Source organism: Coloeus monedula (assembly GCF_965178545.1).
Source record: "Coloeus monedula genome assembly, chromosome: 23".
NCBI lineage: Eukaryota > Metazoa > Chordata > Aves > Passeriformes > Corvidae > Coloeus > Coloeus monedula.
In genome coordinates this window covers 5,901,091-5,924,064 of record NC_138803.1, presented here as the reverse complement: position 1 = coordinate 5,924,064, position 22,974 = coordinate 5,901,091, and the positions used below count along the sequence as shown (strand labels likewise).

The window sequence follows — 22,974 nt, the reverse complement described above, 5'->3', positions numbered from 1 at the left end:
GTAGCGTGGTTGCAGCGAGGCAGATAAAAGCCTGAGTGCTGTGTGGGGGCTGCCTGAGCCTGCCAGCCCCTCTGCTGGTTTGGAATAAAACGTCCAGGACAACGTTCAGCTCTTCACAAGGAGCCTTGGATTTCACCTGGTACAGGGGCAGTTACAAAGCTGAGCGGCATCGGTGGCATTTCAGAACACGAGGGCTCTCTGGTGGCATGGAGGAGGTGTATTTATTCCCTTCATTGAATTAATAGAAAAATAAAAATCAAGTGGTGTCTGTGCCCCTGTGGCTCTGCACAGGTCCCTGACAGGAGGGGGCAGCCGGGGGGGGGTGGGATTTGGGATCTTATCGCAGGGAACAGGGACAGGAGGAGAGGGAACGGCCTCAGGCTGGGCCAGGGGAGGCTCAGGGTGGAAGTTCCCTGAGGAATTTCCTCAGGGAAAGGGTGGTCAGGCCTTGGCAGGGGCTGCCCAGGGAGGTTTGGAGTCCCCATCCCTGGCGGTGTCCAAGGGAGGATGGACGTGGCACTCGGTGCTCTGGGCTAGGGACAAGGTGGGGATCGGGCACAGCTTGGAATCGATGGTCTGGGAGGTCTTTTCCAACCTCAATAACTCTGCCATCCTGCGAAGGCTGCATTACTACAGCACTCCTGTAATAATGCTCCAACCCGCTCCAAACTCCTCAATCTCGAGATGGATCCGCAAACTCGATCAGGAGCACTCAAACAAATGAAAGAATGCCTAACTGCCAGGGCACGTTAACCAGCAAACAGCTCGGAAGTTTCAGCACCAAACAAAATTTCTGAGAACCCCTCGTATGGAGGAGCCCGGGGGGCGCCGGGGGGGAGACCCCGGACCTGAGCGGGGAGGAGCGGGAGCCCGGCAGGGAGCCGGGGCGGGGGGACTGGGACCCCCTCAAGGAGCTGGGGCGAGGGTCCCCACCGCGGGCGAGGGGGACCGGGACCCCTGAGGGCGGCGGGGCCGGGGGTCGCGGGGCTCGGCGGGGCCGGGGGTCGCGGGGGATCGGCGGGGCGGGGGCTGCTGAGGGCGGCGGGGCCGGGGGTCGCGGGGCTCGGCGGGGCCGGGGGTCGCGGGGGATCGGCGGGGCGGGGGCTGCTGAGGGCGGCGGGGCCGGGGGTCGCGGGGCGCGGCGGGGCCGGGGGTCGCGGGGGATCGGCGGGGCCGGGCGCCGTTTCCAGCCGGACGCTTTATGGGCGCGGACGGCGCCATGGCGGCCGCCGCGGGCTGAGGGGACGGCGCGGGCCCAGCATGTTCGCCAGGGCGTTCCGTGTGAGGGCCAACACCAACATCAAGGGCTCGGACCGGTGAGTGCCGCGCCGGGACCCCGCGGGGACCCCCGCCGGGCCGGGGGGACGCGGTCGCGGGCTGCTTTCACCGCCTGCTTGTGGCACGCCCCCGGCCTGAGCACGGAATGTGCGTTTCGCTGGAAGGTGCTGCCGTAATTAAACCAGGTTTAATTGAAATGTTATGCCGAGGCCTGGATGAGCCTTGCGTGCTTTATTTATAGCAGCTTTCAGTGCCTAATGCGGCTGTGAGTGAGCTGGAGAGGGGCTTTGGATAAGCACGTAGAGTGACAGGACGAGGGGGAATGGCTTTAAACTGGAGGATAGGTTTATATTGGATATTGGGAAGAAATTCTTCCCTGTGAGGGTGGGCAGGCCCTGGCACAGAGTGCCCAGAGCAGCTGTGATTGCCCCTGGATCCCTGGCAGTGTCCCAGGCCAGGCTGGACATTGGGGCTTGGAGCAACCTGGGACAGTGGAAGGTGTCCCTGCCCATGGCAGGGGGTGGCACTGGATCGGATTTAAAGTCCCTTTTAACCCAAACCATCTGTACTTCTCTCGTTCTTTATGTTCCTGAGCAGTGATGCTGGGCTGACCTCCTGATGGTTCAGGTTCACTGGACACTGCTGTGAATGACCACAAAGCCCCCCCTGTGCTGGTCACTGGGGCTTAAACTTCAATTAAAACTGGGGGACAGGGAAATCTGGCTGTGCCCTGCTCCCCATCCAGCTGTGGGTGACAGGCTGGGCTGAGCGAGTGTGACACTCCCAGGTTGAAATCACAGCACAAAACAGAGGCACGGGCAGCAAACAGAAGCTGAAAGCAGATGTTTAAGGAAGATATGAGCAGGGCAAGTATATTTGGCCTTTTCCCGGTATTCCTCTTACACCATTTGTAAACCCAGACACAAATGCTTCAAGTTATTTCCTGTGAAAAGGTGGGAATTTCAGGAACAGCCAACAAAACAGTAACAGCAGATGTAGGAATTATTTTGAGGGACGGCCTAGACAGCTTTGTAACACATATGGGATTTTACCATTGCAGGAGGAAGCTACGAAGTGATGTTGCAGCAGCTTTTCCCACCCTGAGCACTGAACAACTGGCTGAGTTGATTCCAAACAAGGAAGAACTCAATGTCATCAAAATATACTCTCACAAAGGGGAGGCCATCACTGTTTACATGAACCACAGGAACCCAATACTCTTTGAAGCTGAGAAAGTTCTGTATCCAACAGGTAGGGAGAAGGGACTGGAATAATCCCCCCTCTTTGCTTTCCTTCCCAGTTAATTATTGTGGCACTGTTTCGATTTCACGTTTCTTTATTACCCAATTAGGATTTTTGTTATCCAATTAAGTTTAATCTCCTTGATTATCCAAGGAGTGTTTAGTCTTAAAGATGGGAAGAAACAACTGCTAGAAATGTTCTTTATGATGCATTTTAAAATGTACTTCTCTTTTGGGACAGTGTACACTCTGTGGGTCTACCCAGACCTTCTCCCTGCCTTTGCAACATGGCCCCCAGTGCTACAGAAACTTGCAGGAGGAGCAGGTAAGAGCACCAGAACTTTGTCACTTCACACTGCAAAAAGGAGTTGCCTTCAGGGCTTTTTAGGTGTTTGCTTTCAGCAGTGGCAAAAATGTACCTGAACCAAGTAGAAAGAACGAGTACTCAAAAATAATTCGTGGTGGTGTCCTAGAAAGGAAATAAATCAGCTGTAGAAAGAATCTGTGAAGGAAACAAAGTAGGTGAAGCTGTTTAAATGCAGTTACCTGTTCCATGTGGGAGGCTCAGAGTTTGAAATACTTTCTCAGGGTGATGAGCAGCTGAACTGGGACACAGAAGGGCCTGTGCCATTGATCTGTCCCTTTTGAAAGTTCCTTTGCTGCCACCCTGCTTCCTGTCAGCCCCCAGGTGAACAAGTTTATCCTGTGGATAAGAAGGGAATTTATTTTGGAACCTAGAGTGCAGTCACTGTCAGCTAAATTGTGGATTGTGCAGGTGAGGTTGGAGCTGAATTCCTGGGTTACTGGCTCTACCACCTCATTATGGATCAGGACTAACAGGAAAGGAGTCTGTTTTCTGGAACCTGCTTTGGATGCAGTTCAGACTCAGGAGAATCGGGGCATTATGAACTTTAAATTGCTGAGCTGCTGAAGCAGAAAAAGATTAAATTGCAGCTGCTGCAGCCTTGGTCTGTACCTGGAAGTGCTCACGTAGGAAGGGATGTCTTTTTCCATGACACAGTATCTAAAGTGGAGCTCGGGTCTCTGTGCTTTGTTTGCTTTTGGGGAAAATAAAGTGCTCGAGTGTGTAGCTGTGATAGGCATCTGAGCAAGCCTCGCTGCTGACTTGTAATGACCCAGTTTCTGGGGAAAAAGACTTGCTAATGGGGAAGGACATTGATGAAAGAGGCCTGCAGGTCATTCATCGCCCCTGGCAACCAGGCTACCTCTGTGCAGGATCCAAAGATAAGGAGCTGGCCAGGAGACAATGGCCACAAAGGCAGGGGGAGAGGTAGAGCCACTTCTCAGAAAGGAGAGGAAAGGCTTCAGGCTCTCCAGTGCTGCAGGCTGGAGGAGATTTAGGAAGCATTCCGTTCCAAAGAGCAGCAGTGTTTTGGGATATCTCTTCCATGAATTCAAATACCTGCTGTCTGCCCTGGTAATTTACATAATTTAATGCTGCTTACCTGGTCACATTAAGGCCTTTATGTGATTTCTGTCCCCAGCCATGTGGAGCTTTGGTGGCAGTTGCAGAGTTCATTCTAGACCTTATAAAAACAGTTGTGACAATGAATGGGGGGCTAGAACCTGCTGGGATCACCTTCCCTTGGGACAGGGGAGGCTAAAAGGGTAATTCCTGACACTTCCCCTTGTTCCTTTCCCTTTCCACGCCATTAATGAAGAGTGGTGCTGGGAGCTCGTTAAAAACAGTCCCTGAGGTCTGACAGTTTTTTGGGATGTGCCCAGCACCCTTATGAATTGGATCCCGCACTCCACGAGGAAAAAGCGCTGCCTTAGGAGGAGAAATAGAGAATCCTGTTCTCTCCGGCGTGTGCTCAGCTCGTGTTTTTGCTGAGTAACGGGAGGGAGGGGGGCGGAGGAGGCGGTGCCCCAGCGTTTCATTGAGAAATGGATGCGCTTCATTCTTTCCGCAGACCTGATGCTGCCAGGAGTTGTGGTGCCATCTTCTGGCCTCCCTCAAGTGCAGCGGGGCACGCTCTGCGCTGTCACCCTCCTGGGAAACAGGTACAGAGGATTCTCCAATTCAGAACCTGTCCAGAAATTAAAAATGAAATGAAGGGGTTTGAGGAAAGCAGAGCAGAAGTGTTGTCGTGCATTTGATGCACTGTGGAGCTAAGCAGTGGAAAATACAGCAGGAAAAAAGTCCACTTAATTTTCTGGGTTAGGGTATGTTTGAGCTGAGGTGGGAAGCTTTGTAAATTGGGGTTTTTTTTTTGGATCTGTGTGGACCAATATTTTTAGTAAAAAATTCTATTCTGCACAATTGTTTTTGTGTCTATGTGGAAGTTCTGAGTGAGGGAGTGCTAGAGCTGTTGGTTTTCTCTCACTGCTGGTCTCTTCTGGCAGTGCACGTGCTTCTGGTAATTTATTAAAAGCAAGAATGTGTCACTGCACAACCTTCACTTCATCCCAGCTCCACTTATCCTTGGGATTCTTTGGAAAACTTCACATCCCAGAAGGATAACCAGGAAATATGTAGCTGCTTTAAACAAAAACCAGCTTGTAGAGAACAAGGACGTTGTAGAAGCAGTTCAGTCTATCCCAGTGGCACAGCCTGTGTGCAGTAGCACAGCGTGTTTGTGTTGTCCTGCTCCAACATTCCCTTCTTTTCCCAGAGCTCCCGTGGCAGTTGGAGTTGCCACCATGTCCACGGAGGAGATGCTGGCTACTGGAATGAAAGGGAAGGGCTTTGCTGTGCTGCACACTCACCTGGATCACCTCTGGTGGGTAACTGCCAGGCCTTGGGTAAAATGTGCAACAGCTCTCATGTGTTTACTGAAATCCAAATCTGTGCCCCAGTAAGTTTAGCCTGTCAGGCCAACTTACTGAGTTATTTGGGTACAGCTTAGATAGGACCTTTATTCAGAATTTATGGAGGAAGATGAGTTCAAAGTAAATTTTATCGTTTAGAGATTACAGAAAAACACCAGTGCAGCTGCCAGTGCCTTTTTTCAGGGTGACATCTGTTCCTTGTCCTGTGGTTTCAAAGCAGCAAAAGGAAAGCTGTATTCTGCTTTTTCTTCCTTTTGTAGGGAATATGGTGACAAATCTTCTCCTCCTACCTTAGCTCCCTTGGTAACAGAATCTGCTGCAAAGGAGAGCGCTGGAGATGAGGAAGAGCTGCAGGGGAAGGAGCCTGTCAGCAGCTGCTCCCCTGAGCCAGAGCAGCACGTGGACATCAGGGATTTGAGCCTGAGGGACAGAGAGCCTTTTGCAGAGCTGCTGGGACAGGAGGAGCTCCGTGAGAACAGAGCTGCAGAACCAGCTGAGGATGCCAGCACAGAGGATCAGCAGGAGGCTGAGGACAGCAGGACCCCACAAGGTATTTTTGGATCCCAGTGAAACCAAAGCATTTCCCTTTGGGTTGCTGAAGCCCACAGACAACTCACTGCCTACCTGTCCTTTTCTTCCCCTGCAGAGCAAATGGATGCATTATTTAATCAGTGCTTTTTCCATGCCTTAAAATGCAAAGTAAAGAAGTCAGATCTCCCTCTGCTCACCAGCACATTTCTAGGCAGCCACATGTTCTCCTGCTGGTACGTGGGAAGGAGATGGAGTTGGGATTTGCATGCTGGGATTTGGTCTTTAAAACGTGGAGATGGAGTGGGATATTTAGGAAGATGGTTTTGACTAAAAAATAAAACCCAGTTGTTATCGAAGTTATGCTCACTTCTGCCATCAAATACTTTGATCAAATACAATCCTAACCTCAAATACTTGCGTGTAAGGATTGTCCAGACTTGGATTTGCACTTGGGAGCCAGCTTGACTTGGCTGACATTGGTTTCAGCATGGTTTAGTCATCTGAGTGGTTACTTGCCTGCCCACAAGAACATCAGCACTAATTTCACTCATCACATTCTATTTATCAGCTTCTTTGAAGTAATTCTTTTTCTGTGTGATTTATATTCCCACTGTTAAGAAACTTCTAGCATAAGTAGCAAGATTTAAGAAGAAATGAAGGGTGACTTATAACTAAAGAACTTTTAAAAAATCCATTTATAGCCCTGCTGGAAAACAACTGGACATAAAGAAATCAAGCTATAAGAAGGTGAGATTTTTCTGTTGGTTTTGGGGGGCTATTTTTTGGATTCATTTTAATAAGAACCAGAAGGAGAGAAAAGGTTTGAAACACAAGAGCAGCTGTTTAAAATGCTTGACTCCACATTTCTGATTGTTGCTTCCTTCAGTTCTCAAAATTCCTGCAGTGCATGCAGCACCAGAAGATCTTACAAGTGAAGGAGCTGAGCAAAGGTGTGGAGAGCATCGTGGAAGTGGACTGGAAACACCCAGAGTACGTAGAATATCACAGCCATCTTTAAAAGAGTTGGGAGTCTGTGAAAGAAGGGAGTGGAATCTGCTATTTCCAGCTGTTTCCATCCCTTTTACTCACACCAAACCATTCTTGTTGCAGCATTAAAGCATTTGCAGTGCCTGAAGGATTTTCCTCAGCCTCTGCTGCCCAAGACAGCAAGAGTGAAGACAGAGAACAAGTGTACCATGCTCCTGAAATCATTCCCCTTTACGGGGTGTCCACAAAAATGATCCCACTCTTCCAGGAATCTGGACACAGGTAAGCAAAAAAAAAAAAAGGAAGAGAGAGACCAACAAAACTGCAGATGCTGTTTCCCTCTTAGTGCCAGAACCCCACACCCAAATACTTGAGTTAAAAATTCTCTTTCTCTTCAGAAAAGGCAGCATCCTCTCAAGCAGTGAGGTGAGAAACATCATCATTAACTACGTGAAGAGTAACGAGTTGGTTGATGAAACAAACAAAAAGTAGGTTCAGGTGGGAGTTTTCCTGCCCTGCTTCCACAGGAGAGGCTGAAATTAGAGAAAAAAGAGTGACCTGGTTTGCTCCTTGTGTGTGCTTTTGTTTTGTAGCTTTGTAAAGGTGAATGCCATTCTGTGTGACTGCCTGTTGGATAAGTCAGAGCAGGATGAGATCTCGCACCTTAAATGGGATGAACTCTTGAGCAGGTGATTGTTCTCTCAGTATCCCTTCCCAGAACTGCACAGATTTCTTGCCTGCAACTCAAAGCCCCGTGGTGGGAGCTGCCTGATCTGTGATTTTCTGGAGATAAATGGGAACAAGATGAGATCTCACACCATAAATGGGCTGAGCAGGTGCTTGTTCTCTCAGAATGACACAGATTCATTGCACTGTTCAGGTGCCTTGAACGACTGCAGCCCTTACACCAGGTGACATTTTTTGGACAAGAACCCGTGGTGAGGAAAGGAAACATTGAGCCCATCGACATCAGCATAGCACAGAGATCATCAAACAAGAAGGTAAAACACGACAGCTACAATGAGGAGGGGTGAGCAGATGAGATGCCCAGATCCTGAGGGCAGCTTTGGCAGTCACTGTTAAACCCTCAGCAGTGATGTTCCCAATCTCTGTTAAACCCCACAGGTGACAATTATCAAGAACCTTGAGCTGTATGGTCTGGACCCCCAGTGTGTGGCCAACACTCTCCAACAGAAGGTCCAAGCCAGTGCCACCATCACCCCAGCACCAGGAGCAAAGGACAGAGTCCAGGTCCAGATCCAAGGCAACCAAATCCATCATCTGGCCAAGATGCTGCTCGGTAAGAAGATTCTGGAGCTCTTTACAGCAAAACTGAGATTTTAATTCTTATTTACTTCCTTTCCTGAAGTGAGCTCTTGGTTGTGTTGCAGAAGAATACCAGCTACCTCGGAAATACATCCAAGGCCTGGAGAAGGCTCCAAAGCTTGGCCGGAAGAAGTAGGAGAAGAATCTACTCTGAGGATTGCTCAGACCTCATTATTTATAGAAGTGTTCTCTGCCAGCACATCAAGGATCATGTACAGGCCCTGCTCATTCCAAAATGAGTCCTGGATGTTTACAAGGTCTGGAATTCACCCAAATAATAATACTGCTCCAGGTGTTCATTTTTCATAAAAATAAAAAGCTGAATAAACCCCCTGGCATTATCCTGTTGTGGTGGTTTCTGGAAGTTGGTATTGAAGCACTGGATGCTACAGTGGCTTTTGGGTACTTTAACATTCTTGCTTTGCATCTTTGATGAAGGGTGTGGAATAAACCTCCACTGAAATACGAGAAAAATACATTCCAGCACAATCCTGGGACAGTCCAGTGTGTTGTGCCACAGATTGTCAGAAGTAAAACCCACTTGGGTTTAGATTTTATCCTCTTAAACATTTCCAGGTATTGAAATCAGACACTTCAGCACTGAGAATTAGCTGGGCTTTTGTAGTTTATGTTATTTGTACATATAAAAATACGTTTTAATGTGTGTCATGAGCTGTAATTTATTACAGGTAACAGCTCTGTCAGCCCCAGCTAGAAGATTAATGGAACACTTTGGTCAGGTCTTACAGGGGTGGATGTTCTTTAGCTCTTTAACAGTAGGTTAGGAAATTTAAATTCACCTCTAGGCAGGATTCCTGTATTTCCCTTTAGACTTAATCCATGGAAGTTCCATAGCAGGGCACCAGAAAAAGAAGGCCAAGAGATTTCTTTAATTACTGACAGTTTTATTATCATTGTCTCTTACACTGTCTGCATATGAACAAAGTTCCAGAACCTTCAGAAAAAGCTGAGAGTGAGACATTTTGTAAAAATGCCATAGAATCGCTAGGGAGTAGTAAAAATAAATTACAGCATTGCAAAAATGCATTTCACTTTGCCATAGAAGCTCTACTATTCCATCCTATACACATTATTTTACAGGTTTTACAGTAGCCATGGAAAATAAACTCACACGACCTAGGCAAGACAATTGCTAACCAAAGGCACTGCCAACAGGATTTTGCGCTTAAAGAAGGGGCAAATACTTCTAAAAACAGCTCAACTGACCCATGAGAATTTGAGTTTCAACACCCACCAGCTCTTCAGATGCCCCTCGTCTTGAAAAAACCAAAAGAAAGAGCCCTCTAGGGGCAGGAGGTTTTCAGCAGCATCCACAGTGATTGCATACGAAGCCATGCCTTCTACAAACTGTCAAAGACATGCTGGGGCCAGGAGGGGAGAGGGGACACTCACCAAAACTCACCAAAAGAGAAAAAAAAGGAAACCTGCACAACTTTTAGCCAGAAAGAAAAGGGATTTCAAACCAAGCGTGTGGCTCTTCCCTCTCAGAACCACTGGCAGTTTTTACAGCGTTCTTCCCCGGTGGAACTGAAGTATTTATACGGTGCTGTCAAGGCTCAAAGCACCAGATAAATGGTATTTAAATGACTTCACAAGTGACTAGTGAAGTACTAAGTCTGCTTGTAGCTGGACAAACAGCCCCAGAGCATGGAAAGTGCTGCTCTGTGGCTGCCAGCAGTTGTTAAAGGTCATTGGGTGTAGAGTACAGTACAGCTGGAGGCTCTTCTGCACCAGAGCCCTGTGAGCAAACCCTCACTGCTGACCAGAACAGGAGCTGCAACTGAGCTTGGCAGAAAGTGGCTTTCACACAAACCGAGGGCTCGGAGTGATGCAGTTACTCTCATGTGGTTTAGAAACAAACATACTCAAAATCTGGAAAAAAAAATCCCAAGCAGTCACCTTGCAGAAAGAAGCAAACCAGTTCCTCATCCCTCCTCATCCCACAACGGTGCGGGGGACACGGGGGGACAGGAGGGACGAGGCCTCTGCACAGCTTCCTCCTTAGTCCAAATGCAAAGTTTTCACACTTAAGGGAAGAAAAAGGCACTGAGGTAAATTTTAGACTCCTCCACGTTCCCCAAAACCCTGTCGCCTCCGCTCGCACTGGGTGCAGGTGGGATCCCAGCAGCCACAGCGAGCTCCAAGGGGCAGCTGTTCATTGAGCCCACACAATCCCCTTTCCCTGCCCCATCCCAACCCAGCATTGACGTTCCCTGCTCTCTGCGCCCTGCTGTGGTGTAAACAGAGGGAGGGCTGGCCCTGGCTGTGTGCAGCGTGCTCGGGACGAAGCACTGAGGGTAAACACGGGGCCCATCCTCCCCCACCGGGATCCCTGGAGCATTCCCAGCCCGGCAGTGATCCCTGCATGGCATCAGCACCATGGAGCAAGGGCAGGGACCGAGCCTGCAGCTCGAGCACTTTTCTGAGGGATGCTCGGCGTGGTGGGAGCCCTGAGACAGGCAGAGAGGGACTTGCTGTCCTCTCCTAACTCCATGGAGAGAGCAAATCCTGGGAAGCTTCCTGGACGTGCAGGAGAGCACCAGTTGAGAGTGGGGAAGGAGAACAGGGCACAGGGAGGGTGTGACAGGGACAGCAGGGCTGGGACAGCACTGCGAGGAGGGGGAGCAGGAGGAAGCACAGGGGGGGTGAGCAGAAAGCATCCAAGGACAATAATTCCCTTACCTGGTGCCACCTCCACACCCCAGCCCTGGTTGGGGCTTCTCTCCCTCAGGGCCAGACACATTCACAGCTGAAAATCTGATTTGTGAAGGGGCTTTGAGCTTTCCTGGGTTCTTCTGACAGACACGTATTGCTAAATCTTCAACACTGAGCCCTCAGCCCATGCCCCAACCATCACCTTCACACTTTTCAAACAGAATTTCTGGAAACTAGGTCCCAATTCCTACAGAGTAGAGAACTGGTGGAACACTGGCTAACTTAGCATCAGGGGTATTTACTGTAATTCAGCTCTTTTCAAAATCAGAAGTCAAATAGAATCAAAATGAATGATTTCCCTGGGAGTTACTATTACCAAGTTGCAATAATATTTACTAAGAGACTGTTGGGGTGTTGCAGCTGCCTTGGTGTCATAACCTGACATTTCCCTGGCTGCCTTAGCCCTGAACAAGTCCATCCAGCGCTGGTTACAGCTGCAACACCCACGTGGTTCGGTGCAACAACCTCCTCCCCTTCTGCTGCTGCTTCCTGTGCTCTCCTTACGAAACCAGAACTGGGCCACGAGGGCACTGTGGGCCACAGCACCTCCAAACAGGAACAAGCAACTCGCTGGGAGGAGCAGGAGCAGCAAGAGTTGCCCTGCTCGAAACTTCAGCCAGCAGATGGGTCCTGTTGGGTGTCACACCGAGAGTCTTCCACGGAGCCTCTCCAGCGGATGGCACGGCTGGAAAGCCAACCAGCAGCTGTGTTTGCTTTGTTGAAGCTGTTTCAGAAACAGGCTTCCCGTTCTTGGACTGGCTCTGGTCCTGGGAGAAGAGGTTTCAGAAGAAGAAAATGCAGTAGGATCATTTTAGGGGTGCTGGGAGCCAGTCCTCATGGAAGGTCGAAGAGGGAGAATGACGACTAAGGTGTCCTGAGAAGTCTTTTCATTTAAAAACAGTCTCTAGCTTAGTCTGATGCCCAAGGCCTCCTGAAGGTTATCCAGGTTTGCCTCTGGCTTCTTTCAAGGTCTGTTGCAGTCTCTGTTTGAACCTCTCATACTTCCTGTGCACTTGCTGGATTTTGTCCTTCTCTTCTTTGTCCAGGATCATCAGGAAGTTCTGCAGCTCTGGGATGGAGAAGGCGTCCCACTGCAACACCAGCAGAAACACAGGGGAAGTGAGCACACACCTGACGGGGTTTGTGGGTTCTTACCTCTGAATCTGTGAGAAGGAGCAATAAAATACATCTAAACGTATCTGATCTCCAGGGATTTTAATCTCATGTTGTGAGGGAGAAGGGGTAAGGGGCTACAGCGTGAAGGACCATCCCAATCCTCCCCCCGCACAGCACAGGAAGCAGAATCCTGCAGGATGCAGCAGCTCCCAGCATTTGCTTCATTGTGGTGGGGAGCACGATTTCAACCAAAATCTGGCTGTGAATTTATTACCTGAGTGTCCCTGGCTTTTACTTCAATTAGTGGATTACTTCTAACACTGTTCAGCTAATCTAATTAGCGACGATTAACCCTGGGGTGGCACTGCTGGGTTCCATAAACAGATTACGGAGTGGCCATCAAAACTGGCCTCAGCATTTTCACAGCTCAAGTTTGAATTGTTTTAAAAACCCAGAGCATTCAGGAGCAATAAAAGACCAACCCAGCCCCATCAGAGGGAAACAGCCCTTTTTGTGCCACCTCTGCCACACATCTCCCAGCCCTGCCACGTGCTCCACATTCATGTGAAAAACGAGGAAAAGAGTCACCAAGGTACCTCAACTTCCCCAGTTTCGTTCTCCTTCAGCACAAAGCTCAGCACATCCGTGTCAGGGCCCGCCAGCAGCCGCAGGTACAGGGGGTACTCGGTGAGAGGGAGCTTCTGGAAGAGCACTGCAAGGGGACAGCAAACAGCCACAGTGAGATCGGGGCTGCTGGGGCAGAGGGAAGCTCAGGAGGTCAGCTGCAGCATGGGAAAGGATGCTCAGGATCACAGGGGAGGGGGCTGAGTCTCTAGCACAGATTCATAACAATCTCTTTAAGCTCTCAGGGGGTTTCAGCCCCTTCTGAAACCGTAATTCCCCACTAACTTAAGCAGCATCACCTCCTGTGGTGGTCTAAATCACCTGGATTTAGACTTTGCCCACCTGACACCCCAGTGAGTCCCACAGCACACCGAACAGAAGCCAAATTCACCACTCCAGGGAGAGCTGGCGGGTGCCAGGCCCTGAACTAACTCACCTTGCCCATCTTTCCGCATCTCCTTGAAAAGTGCAAACTTCTGGGGGTTATCCACCACCATGAACTTCTTCAGGAGCCCCTGGATCACCTCGCTCACCGTGGTCGTGCTGCTGATGTGGAGCTGCTTGATGGCATCCAGGGGCAGGTAGAAGGAAGTCCTCTTGTCCGTCATCTCAGCCAGGTTCACCTCCTTGAGGGCATCGTAGATGGACTGGGGCCGGATGCCGGCCGGCACCGTCACGGGGCGGCGCAGCTTCAGGTGCACCTTGATGAACCCTGTGTACGTCCCATCGTCGTTCTGCAGCAAAGCACACAGGGATCAGGCTCCAGGGAGCTTTTCCAGTCCCTTTTCCACCACAAGAGGCTGGTCTGCAGCGTGGGGTGACAGCAGGACCTGCCCCCGCTCTGGGAGTTCCAGGGTTTCTTATTAATCATGTCAAAAATACCCCATAATTCCGGGACAGTCACTACTGATTTTCTCTTGGCAGTGACTCATCCCTTCCTCTCATCTGTGGGATCTTGTTTTATTTCAAGCCAGGCCTGCTACAAAGGCAGTTATGGAAATTCCATTACATGGAATTTGTAGTTGCACTTAATTTGGATTTGAAACCCCTGGTTCAGCAGGACCTCCCAACCTTATTCCTTAAGTTTTACTCCCCATTTAAGGGATTCTCACATCTCCATGTAACAAATCATCACTGGCGATCAGCTGATCCCACCACAGGTCTCTTACCCCACCCTGAGCTCTGCAAAAATACAGGAATCAGGAGAAAAGCCTGGTTCTGCACAGCCCACCCAGGAAGCCTGGCAGCAGTGAGGGCAGAGCATCTCTAGAAAGGTTTTGGGTTTCTAAATCCACTTCCAACAGCTGCTGAACTGCCCCAGTTCCACCGTGACTCATCCCCACTGCAACAACGGGGGCTCATCCATTTGGGGCAAGTCTTTGTGGCAACTCGTTGCCAGAGATCAGTGCCAGGAGGGAGGGATGGAGGCAGGGAAGGGTTACCTGGAGTGTCAGTGACACTGGAAAGCCAAGCAGGAGGAGAAGCAGCGTGACAGCCACCAGCCCTCTCACCACATGACACCTTCCCCACAGGCTGGCCCCGTTCAGAGCCCACAGAAACCAGCAGCAGTGTCTGTGTGTGAGGGAAAACCAGCCCAGTACGCACCAGTTTCATCAACAGGCAGTTGGTGACCTTTGCATTGTACTTTTCAATCTTCTGTTTGATCTCCTGGACGGTCGGAGGCTCGGGTTTTTCTTCTTCTACCGTTTGTGTTACATTCTGGAATCAGAAGAGCCGGGCTTTAGCTGCTTTGTGTGTTGGGTAAGGCTCCATCTGTTCCGCTCCACGTTTTCTTGGGAAGGCAGGAGCGGATCCTGTGCAGATCCCGAGCAGTGATGATGCAGGCGGGGACGGTCCCTGCAGCCAGGAGGCTGAATGTGCAGGATGCCACATCCCAACCCCAAACCACCTCTGACACCGCTGACAGGCAGTGCAGGGCAACACAAAATGCACCAGTTGGTGGCACGGAGCAGTTAAACATCCCAGTGCAAACCAGGACAACATATCCAGCCCTTAAAACCCACTTTGAAAGCAAAGCCACCTGCACCTGTGAGCATTTATTTACTTCTGGCAATGCAAGAAAAAAAACCCCATCCTATTATTCATAGCTCTGACTCCCCAAAACTCGAGCAGCTTCCAGTGGGTTCACCCAGGCAGAACCTGGAGTTAAATCTCTTGCTGCTCTTGTCCAAAGCTTGGGAAATTATAGCTCAGAGCAATAAAAGCACACGAGCAGCAGGCTGGCTGTGTGACTAATAATAAATCAGGCACTGCAGGGCCAGTCCAGGCATCCCAGCCTGTGTCAAAAACTGCTCAGTGCCTGCGTGGGCTCACCCACAGGGGGACAGAGGCTGCTGCTCGCCCAGCTTTGGGGGAATTTCCTCCAAAACCAGCAGATTTGACCTGTAGGTGGGCTCTACCTGAAGGCCACCCATGGAAATGTCACTAATGAATAACCACAGAATCATTAAGGTCGGAAAAGATCTCTGAGCTTGAGTCCAGCTGTCAATACAGCACCACTAAACCACGTCCCCAAGGGTCACATCCATGGGCCTTTTGAACAATTCCAGGGATGGTGATTCCACCGCTTCCCTGGGCAGCCTGTTCCAATGCTTGACCACTCTTTCATGAAGAATTTTTCCCTACCATCCAATCTAAACCTCCCCTGGCTCCCCTCCAGCCAGGAGGGCAGGTCTCCACAGCACTGCCTGCTCTATCTGCTGGATCTGCAGCAAACAAGCCTCTGTGTGTCTGGGCAATGCTCAGCGGGCTGGATCCCCCAGCTTAGAGCTCTGCTGCCTTCCCATAACTCACCACCTTCCCTGGAGACAGCCTGGGAACGCATTTTGCCAGCTCTGCCTGGAACTGTGCGCAGCGCTCTCACATTTTATGTGGGCTTGCTCAGAAGTTGGCATTAGCAGGGAGCAGAAAGCATGAAGGGATGTGCCATCAAGGCTGGGAAGGCTCAGAATGAAAACTGTAACCTCTGAGAAGGGAAAAAAAGGGAAAAAAGGCAGCTTGGGGAGCAAAGCTTGTCCCTTCCCAGACAGCCCCAGAGCACACACAACAAGGACACAGCAAGCTGTAAATAAGCCAATACTGCCCAAGGCTACCCATGGTATTTCTTTCAGGAGGAGAATCAAGCAGAGGACAAACTGAAACCCTGGCTGCAATCTGGCAAGGCAGCTGCAGTGCTGGGACTCACGGCAGTGATTCCCCAGTGACAGTTCACCATTTCACAATTTCTGCCCCAGAGCAGCAGACAGCTCGAGACACCCACGTGGAGCAGGCACCCAGGGGACAACTTCAGCCTCCTTGGTCACTGCCTTCCTTGGGGCTCCAAGAGAGGGAGAGGGGCTTTAGACCAGGGCCTGGAGTGACAGGAAGGGGGTGATGGCTTAAACAAAAAGAGAGGAGATTTAGATGGAATACTGGTCAGAAATCCTTCCCTGTGAGGGTGGGGAGGCCCTGGCACAGGGTGCCCAGAGAAGCTGTGGCTGCCCCATCCATGGAAATGTTCAAGGCCAGGTTGGAGCACCCTGGGACAGTGGAAGGTGTCCCTGCCCATGGCAGGGGTGGCACTGGATGATCTTCAAGGTCCCTTCCAACCCAAAGCACTCTATGACAATAAAAGCAAAGCTTTCCTGGGTTATTTGAGAATTGCACATAAATATCCATTTATCAGAACTCCCCAATCTGTCAGAGTCCTTTGGCTCATGCTGCACCTCAATCTATCCACTGCACAAAGCCTTGGCCACACGCAGGCCAAGGCCGTGCGTGGCAGGGGAGTCTTTAAAAATCATCTTTAGAAGTCATGCCGAGGGCTGAGATTTTGAAAGTAGCACAAAGGAAAAGAAAAAAAAGGAAAAACAAACAAAAAAACCCTTCCCTATAAGTTAACAGAAGATGAACTCTCAGAAACCCTGCACTTCCTCACATCACCCATGTCACTGCACTGACACAGCCACAGCTGGGCTGCCCCTCACCAACCACAAGCAAGGGAGGGCAGGGGACCCCCAGGACCATCCCCTCCTGCAAGCAGAGAGTTGGAGCTGCAGAGCTGAGGGCACCACACATCATCCATGGCACAAACACAGCCCAGCAGAGACAGCATCCACACATCCATCCACCCAGGCACCCAGATACGCATGGCAAAAGCAAACACGGCAGCTCTGCCTGTCCCTGTCCCTGTCCCTGCAGTTTGCCTGTCCCCAGCAGGGCAGGTCCCTCCCTCCTGCGATGTTCCCAGCCCTGGGCCACAGCTCGTGCCAGCAATTAAGAGCCGTGGAGCGGCTCGGTTTCCATGGAGGAACACGGCACAGCAGGGCCGCAGGAGCCTGGAGCGGTGCCCCAGCGCCTCGCAGCAGGCACACGGCAGACAAGGATGGCTTCGGGTTCCAAGAAACCCAAACCACTCGCGGCAGGAGGGGCCTGGCTCAGGAGCACGTCACCGCTGTCACACGATGTCACCGATGTCACCGCAGCGCTGCCCGGCTGCGGCATCCTCCCTTCCCCACAGCGGGCAGGTCAGGGGCACCTGCAGCCTGCTCAGCCCCCTGCCAGCCTTCCTCCCACACCCTCCCGCTGCAGGGAAAGAAAGTTTTCATAATCTCTTTGCCTGCATCCATCCCACCACGGGCTCGGTGACAGGACAGTGTCTGGATGAAACCTGGGGACACACAATAAGGTCACGGGAGAAAAATTAAGGCGAACTCCAGCCAGCTGTGCCAGAGGATCCAGAGTGGGGCCACCCCAGCTGCATGAGCTATTTAGGGCTGGGGGAGCCCATAAGGGCACTGGGGATCCAAGGGCTCAGCCCTTCAGCTCTTCTCGCCATTCAAGTGATGCTCAGGCCCGGCTGCACCACGAGCCCCCCAAGCAAGGACCACCCACCCATCCCAAGCCTGCACACCTAAATATTCTGCTTTTCTGTCTTCCAGACCCAAACCAGCCCAGCAGCACCAGCCCCATGGTGCAGGAGCCCCCGGAGGAGCAGCCACAGCCTGGGAAGAGAAGTGCTGCTCCCCCTCAGTGCCTGATCAGATCAGCCACTTCTTGCTCCTCACAAATCAACCCCAACCTCCGGTTGTGCAAAGTTTCTGGTGCAGAATCTGCAATTCTGGCTAAAGGGAGAAAAACAGAAGCTTTAACCATAAACCGTTGCCACATTTCCTGTTGTACCGGGACAGGATGAGACGAGCTGTGAACAAAACCACGTCTCTGATCTGCACCTACACCCTCGCGGGCACTGCTGGGCCTGCAGCTTTCCCGCATGGAAAACAGGGAAGAGCCAGCTCAGCCATCCTTGGCCATCACCTGGCCTCGTGGCCCCGGAACACGACATCAGTGTGGCAGCAGAGGAACCGGCACATTGCCCCGTGCCACCCTCCTGGGCCACCGTGCCACCCTCCTGGGCCACCGGCAGGAAAACCACGGGAAGCCTGGAGCTGCCAGGAGGGCTCCACGCCTGCTCCATGGAAAACCTGCTGCACAGCATCGCATGGCCATGGTTAAACATGCTGGCAGCGCGCTGGAATCGCTCAGACTGGGCAGCTGAGGGCTTTGCCAGCCCTGTGGCACTGCCATAAAACAGCTCACAGGCAGTGGTGGCCGCAGTGGCGCAGGGACCCACGGGCTGCCAGGACAGAGTCTGGAGACGGTGATTTGGGACATCCAGAGCAGCGCAGGACCCGCCCGTGCCCTGCCCCTGCCTCCACAACCCACATTATTGCTCAGCTGTAAGAAATACCGATTGTAAGGAGTGGCTGGAGCCTCAGCTGGCACTTGGGCTAATGCTCCACGGGACAAAGGCTGCCCGGGATGAGCTCTGGGAAGGGGCAGGACCGTGGCACACAAAGCCCATGGCCCGGGGCTGGGCAGAGTTCACCGCCCCCGGCCCCCTCTGTGCAAGCCAGCACTCAGCTAATGAGCTGTAAACTCCTGCCAGGCTTTTATGGACAACGCAGGGGCCATCGAGATGATGGTGACAGCTCTCAAAAGAGTTCTAAGTGACAGATATTTCCATTTATCAGTTTGCAAGGATGCCAGGAGAAACACAACCCCACATTCAAAGAGCACCGTCCCTACAGCCTCTCACCTTCTCAAGTCAAGCCCCAACTTAAAAACCTTTTAAAAGCACCCAAGGCAGCAGCTCTGCACCATGCTGGGCCCCTGTTTTGGGGAATAACAGCTCCAGGTGGGACCCAGGAGCTGTCCCACCACAGGAGCTGGTGTGTGGTCACAGCCTGGATGCTCAGCTCACAGGCTGGAAGAGCAGCAGCTCAGGAACTGTGGTTCAAAGCAGACACGGAAAAGCAGCAGAGGCAGAAGGTCTGAGTGTGGCCACTCCTTGGAGCCAGGGCCACCTCCCTGCAGCCCCAGGGACACCATCCCTGCCCCCACAGGGACACCGTCCCTGCCCCTCGCTCCCAGCCAGCTTTCCTCACCAGCTATTTCGTTAATGAATCTGAAGAGCAGAGCAGTGGGGATGGATCTGGCCCAGCATCACCACATTCTTGGCAGTCTTATCTCGAGGCAGGAGTGGCCAAGTCCTCCCTGGTGTGCTCGGGCACAGCTCCATCACCATTTCCATCAGCCAGGCTGTGACAACTCGCATTCCCAAACCTGCGGCCCAAGCTCTCCCTTTGGCTCCTTGTTCAGACTGCAGGAGCACTTCAGAGATCTCCTCTGAAGGGATTTTATGGCCTGGGGCATCAATCCTCATTTTTCCCGCTTATTAAGGAAAGATTTGTCTTAAAGCACCAGAAAACAAAGCCTGGAGAAGCACATCCGAGTGGCCCTGGCTGTGGAGCCGCAGTTCAGAGCGGCATCGCCTGGGACCACAAACACAGTCCGGCACAAAGGACTGGGAGGAAATGTGAGTGCTTCAAATTGGATTCAGAAACACGAGAACCAACAGCTCAGATCTGTAAATCCTGCTGCAGCAGGGAGTGGTGGCAGCTCAGGGACATTGGGGACAGGGCTGTCACCAGAGCTGGGACATCTCTGCTCTCACAGAGCTCTCCATCCCTGCACTTCCCCAACACTTCCCCTTCAACACCCACTGCCAGGGTTCACAGCACTATATTGGGAAAGGATCCACTGCTCCAGCACAGACAGGCAAGGCGAGAATCACACAAGAGATCTGGACCAAAAAAATCCCCAAAAAACCTTAAATACCCCCAACAGTTCCCTCCCTTTGAGAAATTCAGATGAGATGCTGTGGTTTCCTTTGGGGCTCAGAGGAAAAGGCAGAAGACAGGAGAGCTGTGCCTCTCCAGAGCAGGGGAGAGGGATGGCTGCTGTATCTCAGAGAGGTTAGAGCAAGTGAAGACGGGCTCAGTGTTTTGATTGCCATGGAGATTTCACTTAGAAACCGATTTTCCTGCCACAGCTCAGCTCAGCAGTGAGAGCTGACAAGGTCCTCACAGGGAGCTGCATCTCAGGGGTGTCCAGGCTGGAGCTCCTCTGCATTGCACCAGGCTGGCCATGCCCACATTGCCCCCCCAGCCCCAGCTGCTTCCCTGCACCCCACAAACCTGCCCTGAGCACCAGCCAGCCCTGGGATTATGGGGCAAGGCCGGACAGGATCTTGGAGATCCCCTCATCCAGCCCCTGTCTGGGTTCTGCCCCTCCTGTGCTTCCCATCCCTGGACATTCCCTTTCCCCCTTCCCTCTCTGAGGCAGCTCTCCCATCAGCCACTGATGTAGGACTCCAAGAGCAATTTTGCAGAGTTTTGAGCAATCAGGCTTCAGGCAGAAGCCACTGAAGCCATTCAGCTGGAGAGGCCCGAAAATGCAAAGAAATGGATCTCCAGGGACGAGGTCACATCTGAGATCTCAACCAGCTCTTTGCTAATGAAGACTGATTTTGCTGATGGTTCTGAGAATAAAAAGGAATTACAGCATTCCTAGAAAGAGGCTCTTCAGACTAATACAGTTGTTTCAATCAGAAAAATTGTTCCTGTAATCCTACAGATCAAATCCCACTCTGTTAAGTGCTGTGCAGTGGCCTGTGTGTCCCCTCCCACCCACCCACAACACACTTCCTCCACAGAGATGTTTCCTGTGTCTTTCAGGACATGCATCCCTAAGTTTTCTGTACTGAGCTTCCTCCTGCCCAGAGCAGGCCCTGCCCACTGTCCTGGGCTCAGGAATCACTCCTGGGCATCCCAGGATGGACAACCCCCACCATTCCCAAACACATCCACCAGGTCAGCTCACTCGGGGGTCTGAGCTGATGTTTTCTGCCCATGGCTAGGAGCAGGTGGTGAAAAACAGAGTCGTTGTCACACACAGCCCTTGTAGGTAAAAAGAGAGGACAGGGAGTGGATCAAAACCCAAGGGAGATGTCCACCACCTCCTCAGTGTCCACCACCTCCTCTTCCTCCCTGCCTTTGCTCCTGCAGGACCTGCACCACCACCACCAACCCCAAACAAGCCATGAACCCCCCAAAAACCTTCTTCCACCAAGGCCTGAGCATGGTTGCTCTGTGAGAATCCACCTCCACACACAGACCCATTACACAACACCAGTTGGGTTCAGTTTAGCGGGGGGAGGGGGGGGGTGTTTTTCATGCACAGGAACCATTTCCTCCCCACAACACCAACCCCCTGAAAGGCTCCATCTTCTCTGGCAGCCTGAGCTCTGCCACCCACGCCGGTCATGTCCAGGTGAGGAGCTGGAGAAAAAGGGGCTGCGGCAGCTCCTGACCCCCCTGTGAGGGAGAAATCCCAAACAGCGACAGCACCAGGCTGATTTCCAGAGGTCCCCGAGGATCTGCAGTGCCCTGGCTCAAGCAGAGCAGCTCTGGCTGCACCAGCACCCCAATCTCCTCCATTTCCTACACAAATGAATCATCAAATGACATTTAAAAACCAGCAGTACGTGTCGGTTAATCATAACGAGAGGGAGCTGCTGGCTAGCGGGGAAGATCCCATCTTAAACATTTTCTTCAGAGAAATTCAATAAAATTCCCAGCTGACTGAAGCTCTCTCTCCAAAACAGCCCCCCCTTAGCCAAGGGGAGCCCTTGGACCTGCTGCAGGGAGCTGAACCCCAAAGCACCTGCTGAGGATTGCGGCTCTGCAGCCTCAGGTGCAAACACAGCAGAGGCTGAGCAGGAGCACGTCGGTGCTGGTGGTTTATGGGAGGATTTTCAGTGAAAAAGCTGCTCCCCGGGCCAGGTTTGATCTCTGGGTGCTGCAGGGCTCTCGTTCCCGTGTGAAACTCCCACTTCTGCAGCAGCGCCTTCTCCTTTTATGCTCAGCTCTGGTTGGGGCTCCAAAGTTCATGAGAGCGATTTTTATTTTATTATTATTTTTTTTAAATAGACATTTAAAAACTGTGAAGCAGCCTTGGCAATGTTGCTGAGACACAAATCTCATGCTGGGTGAAACACTGCCCAGCCAAACCTCCGTCCTTCTCCAAGGCAGGCACACACAGCCCCAGGCTCCCCAAAAAGGACCACGTTCATCATCGCGTTAATCAGTTCACAGATTAATTCTGCCCTGAACTTTCCCATCCACCCCACAGGTGCAATTTTCACTCATGGTGCAGATTCTGCAAGGCCAAACCACAGGTCCCCGCCGGGGAGCCTGACCCGTGGCTGACAGCTGGCTAAAGGCTGCTAAAGGATTTCACCTCATGCTGAAAAAACGCACCGAGAGCCGGCTCCTCCGGCGTGAATCCCCGGGGAACGGGGAAACCCGGCGTGGCCAGGGCTGAGAAAAACCCGCAGCGGTGCAGACCCCGCAGAGGAGAGGGCAGAGCCCCCTCCCCGCCGGCAGCTCTGCCCTGGCTCCCGCACAAGCTCATTTTTGGCAGCACCCGCAGCCGAACGTGCGGGAGCCCCGGCATCCGCCAGCCCTGCGCGCGAGTTGCGTTACCTTGGCGGGGACCTTGCTCTGCGCGCTGCGGAAGAACGAGGTTTTGGCCGTGAAAAAGCAATCCTCGAGGTCTTCATCCAAGCTGCAGTAGCCGCTGCTCATGCTGCTGCCGATGGTCATGGGAGCCGGGCAGAGGCGAGGGGCTGCGGGCGAGCCGGGGGGCTCGGGGGGCCGGCGACCATCGGGGTCCCCGCTGCGGCTCCGGCGAGCCCCGCGCTCACATCCCCGGCTCGCCGCTTATCTGCGGCAGCTCCTTCTGCTCATCCTGCCGAGCTATTCCTCCTTAACAGGCAGCCGTGCCGGGTAACCCTTCCCTTCCCTCGCCTCCTGCTCCCGCCTCCCTGCGCAGCGGCGCTGGGGCAGCATGGAAGGGGCAGAGCTCCCAGTTCTCTCCCAGTTCGCTCCCAGTTCGCTCCCGCTCCGCTCGCCGCTCCCGGGGGTGCCGGCGCAGCAGC

General features: G+C 52.3%; 2 protein-coding genes across 2 annotated transcripts; one reads left to right on the top strand and one right to left on the bottom strand.

The window, feature by feature from the left end:
• The first annotated feature begins 1,183 nt into the window (after positions 1 to 1,183).
• EIF2D (eukaryotic translation initiation factor 2D) lies at positions 1,184 to 8,485 on the top strand. Its single transcript, XM_082296148.1, has 15 exons — positions 1,184 to 1,316; positions 2,339 to 2,529; positions 2,761 to 2,844; positions 4,454 to 4,544; positions 5,156 to 5,263; positions 5,573 to 5,862; positions 5,959 to 6,076; positions 6,545 to 6,590; positions 6,730 to 6,833; positions 6,954 to 7,112; positions 7,229 to 7,318; positions 7,424 to 7,519; positions 7,711 to 7,831; positions 7,956 to 8,130; positions 8,222 to 8,485. The coding sequence occupies exons 1-15, from the start codon at positions 1,261 to 1,263 to the stop codon at positions 8,290 to 8,292; spliced, it is 1,800 nt and encodes a 599-aa protein (XP_082152274.1). The 5' UTR covers positions 1,184 to 1,260; the 3' UTR covers positions 8,293 to 8,485.
• A 2,857-nt stretch (positions 8,486 to 11,342) lies between these two features.
• Positions 11,343 to 22,639, bottom strand: RASSF5 (Ras association domain family member 5; the record flags this gene model as incomplete). The annotated part of the gene is made up of 5 exons (XM_082296158.1): positions 11,343 to 11,983; positions 12,605 to 12,720; positions 13,069 to 13,366; positions 14,238 to 14,351; positions 22,520 to 22,639. The coding sequence occupies 5 exons, from the start codon at positions 22,637 to 22,639 to the stop codon at positions 11,831 to 11,833; spliced, it is 801 nt and encodes a 266-aa protein (XP_082152284.1). The 3' UTR covers positions 11,343 to 11,830.
• Between the last annotated feature and the right edge of the window lie 335 nt (positions 22,640 to 22,974).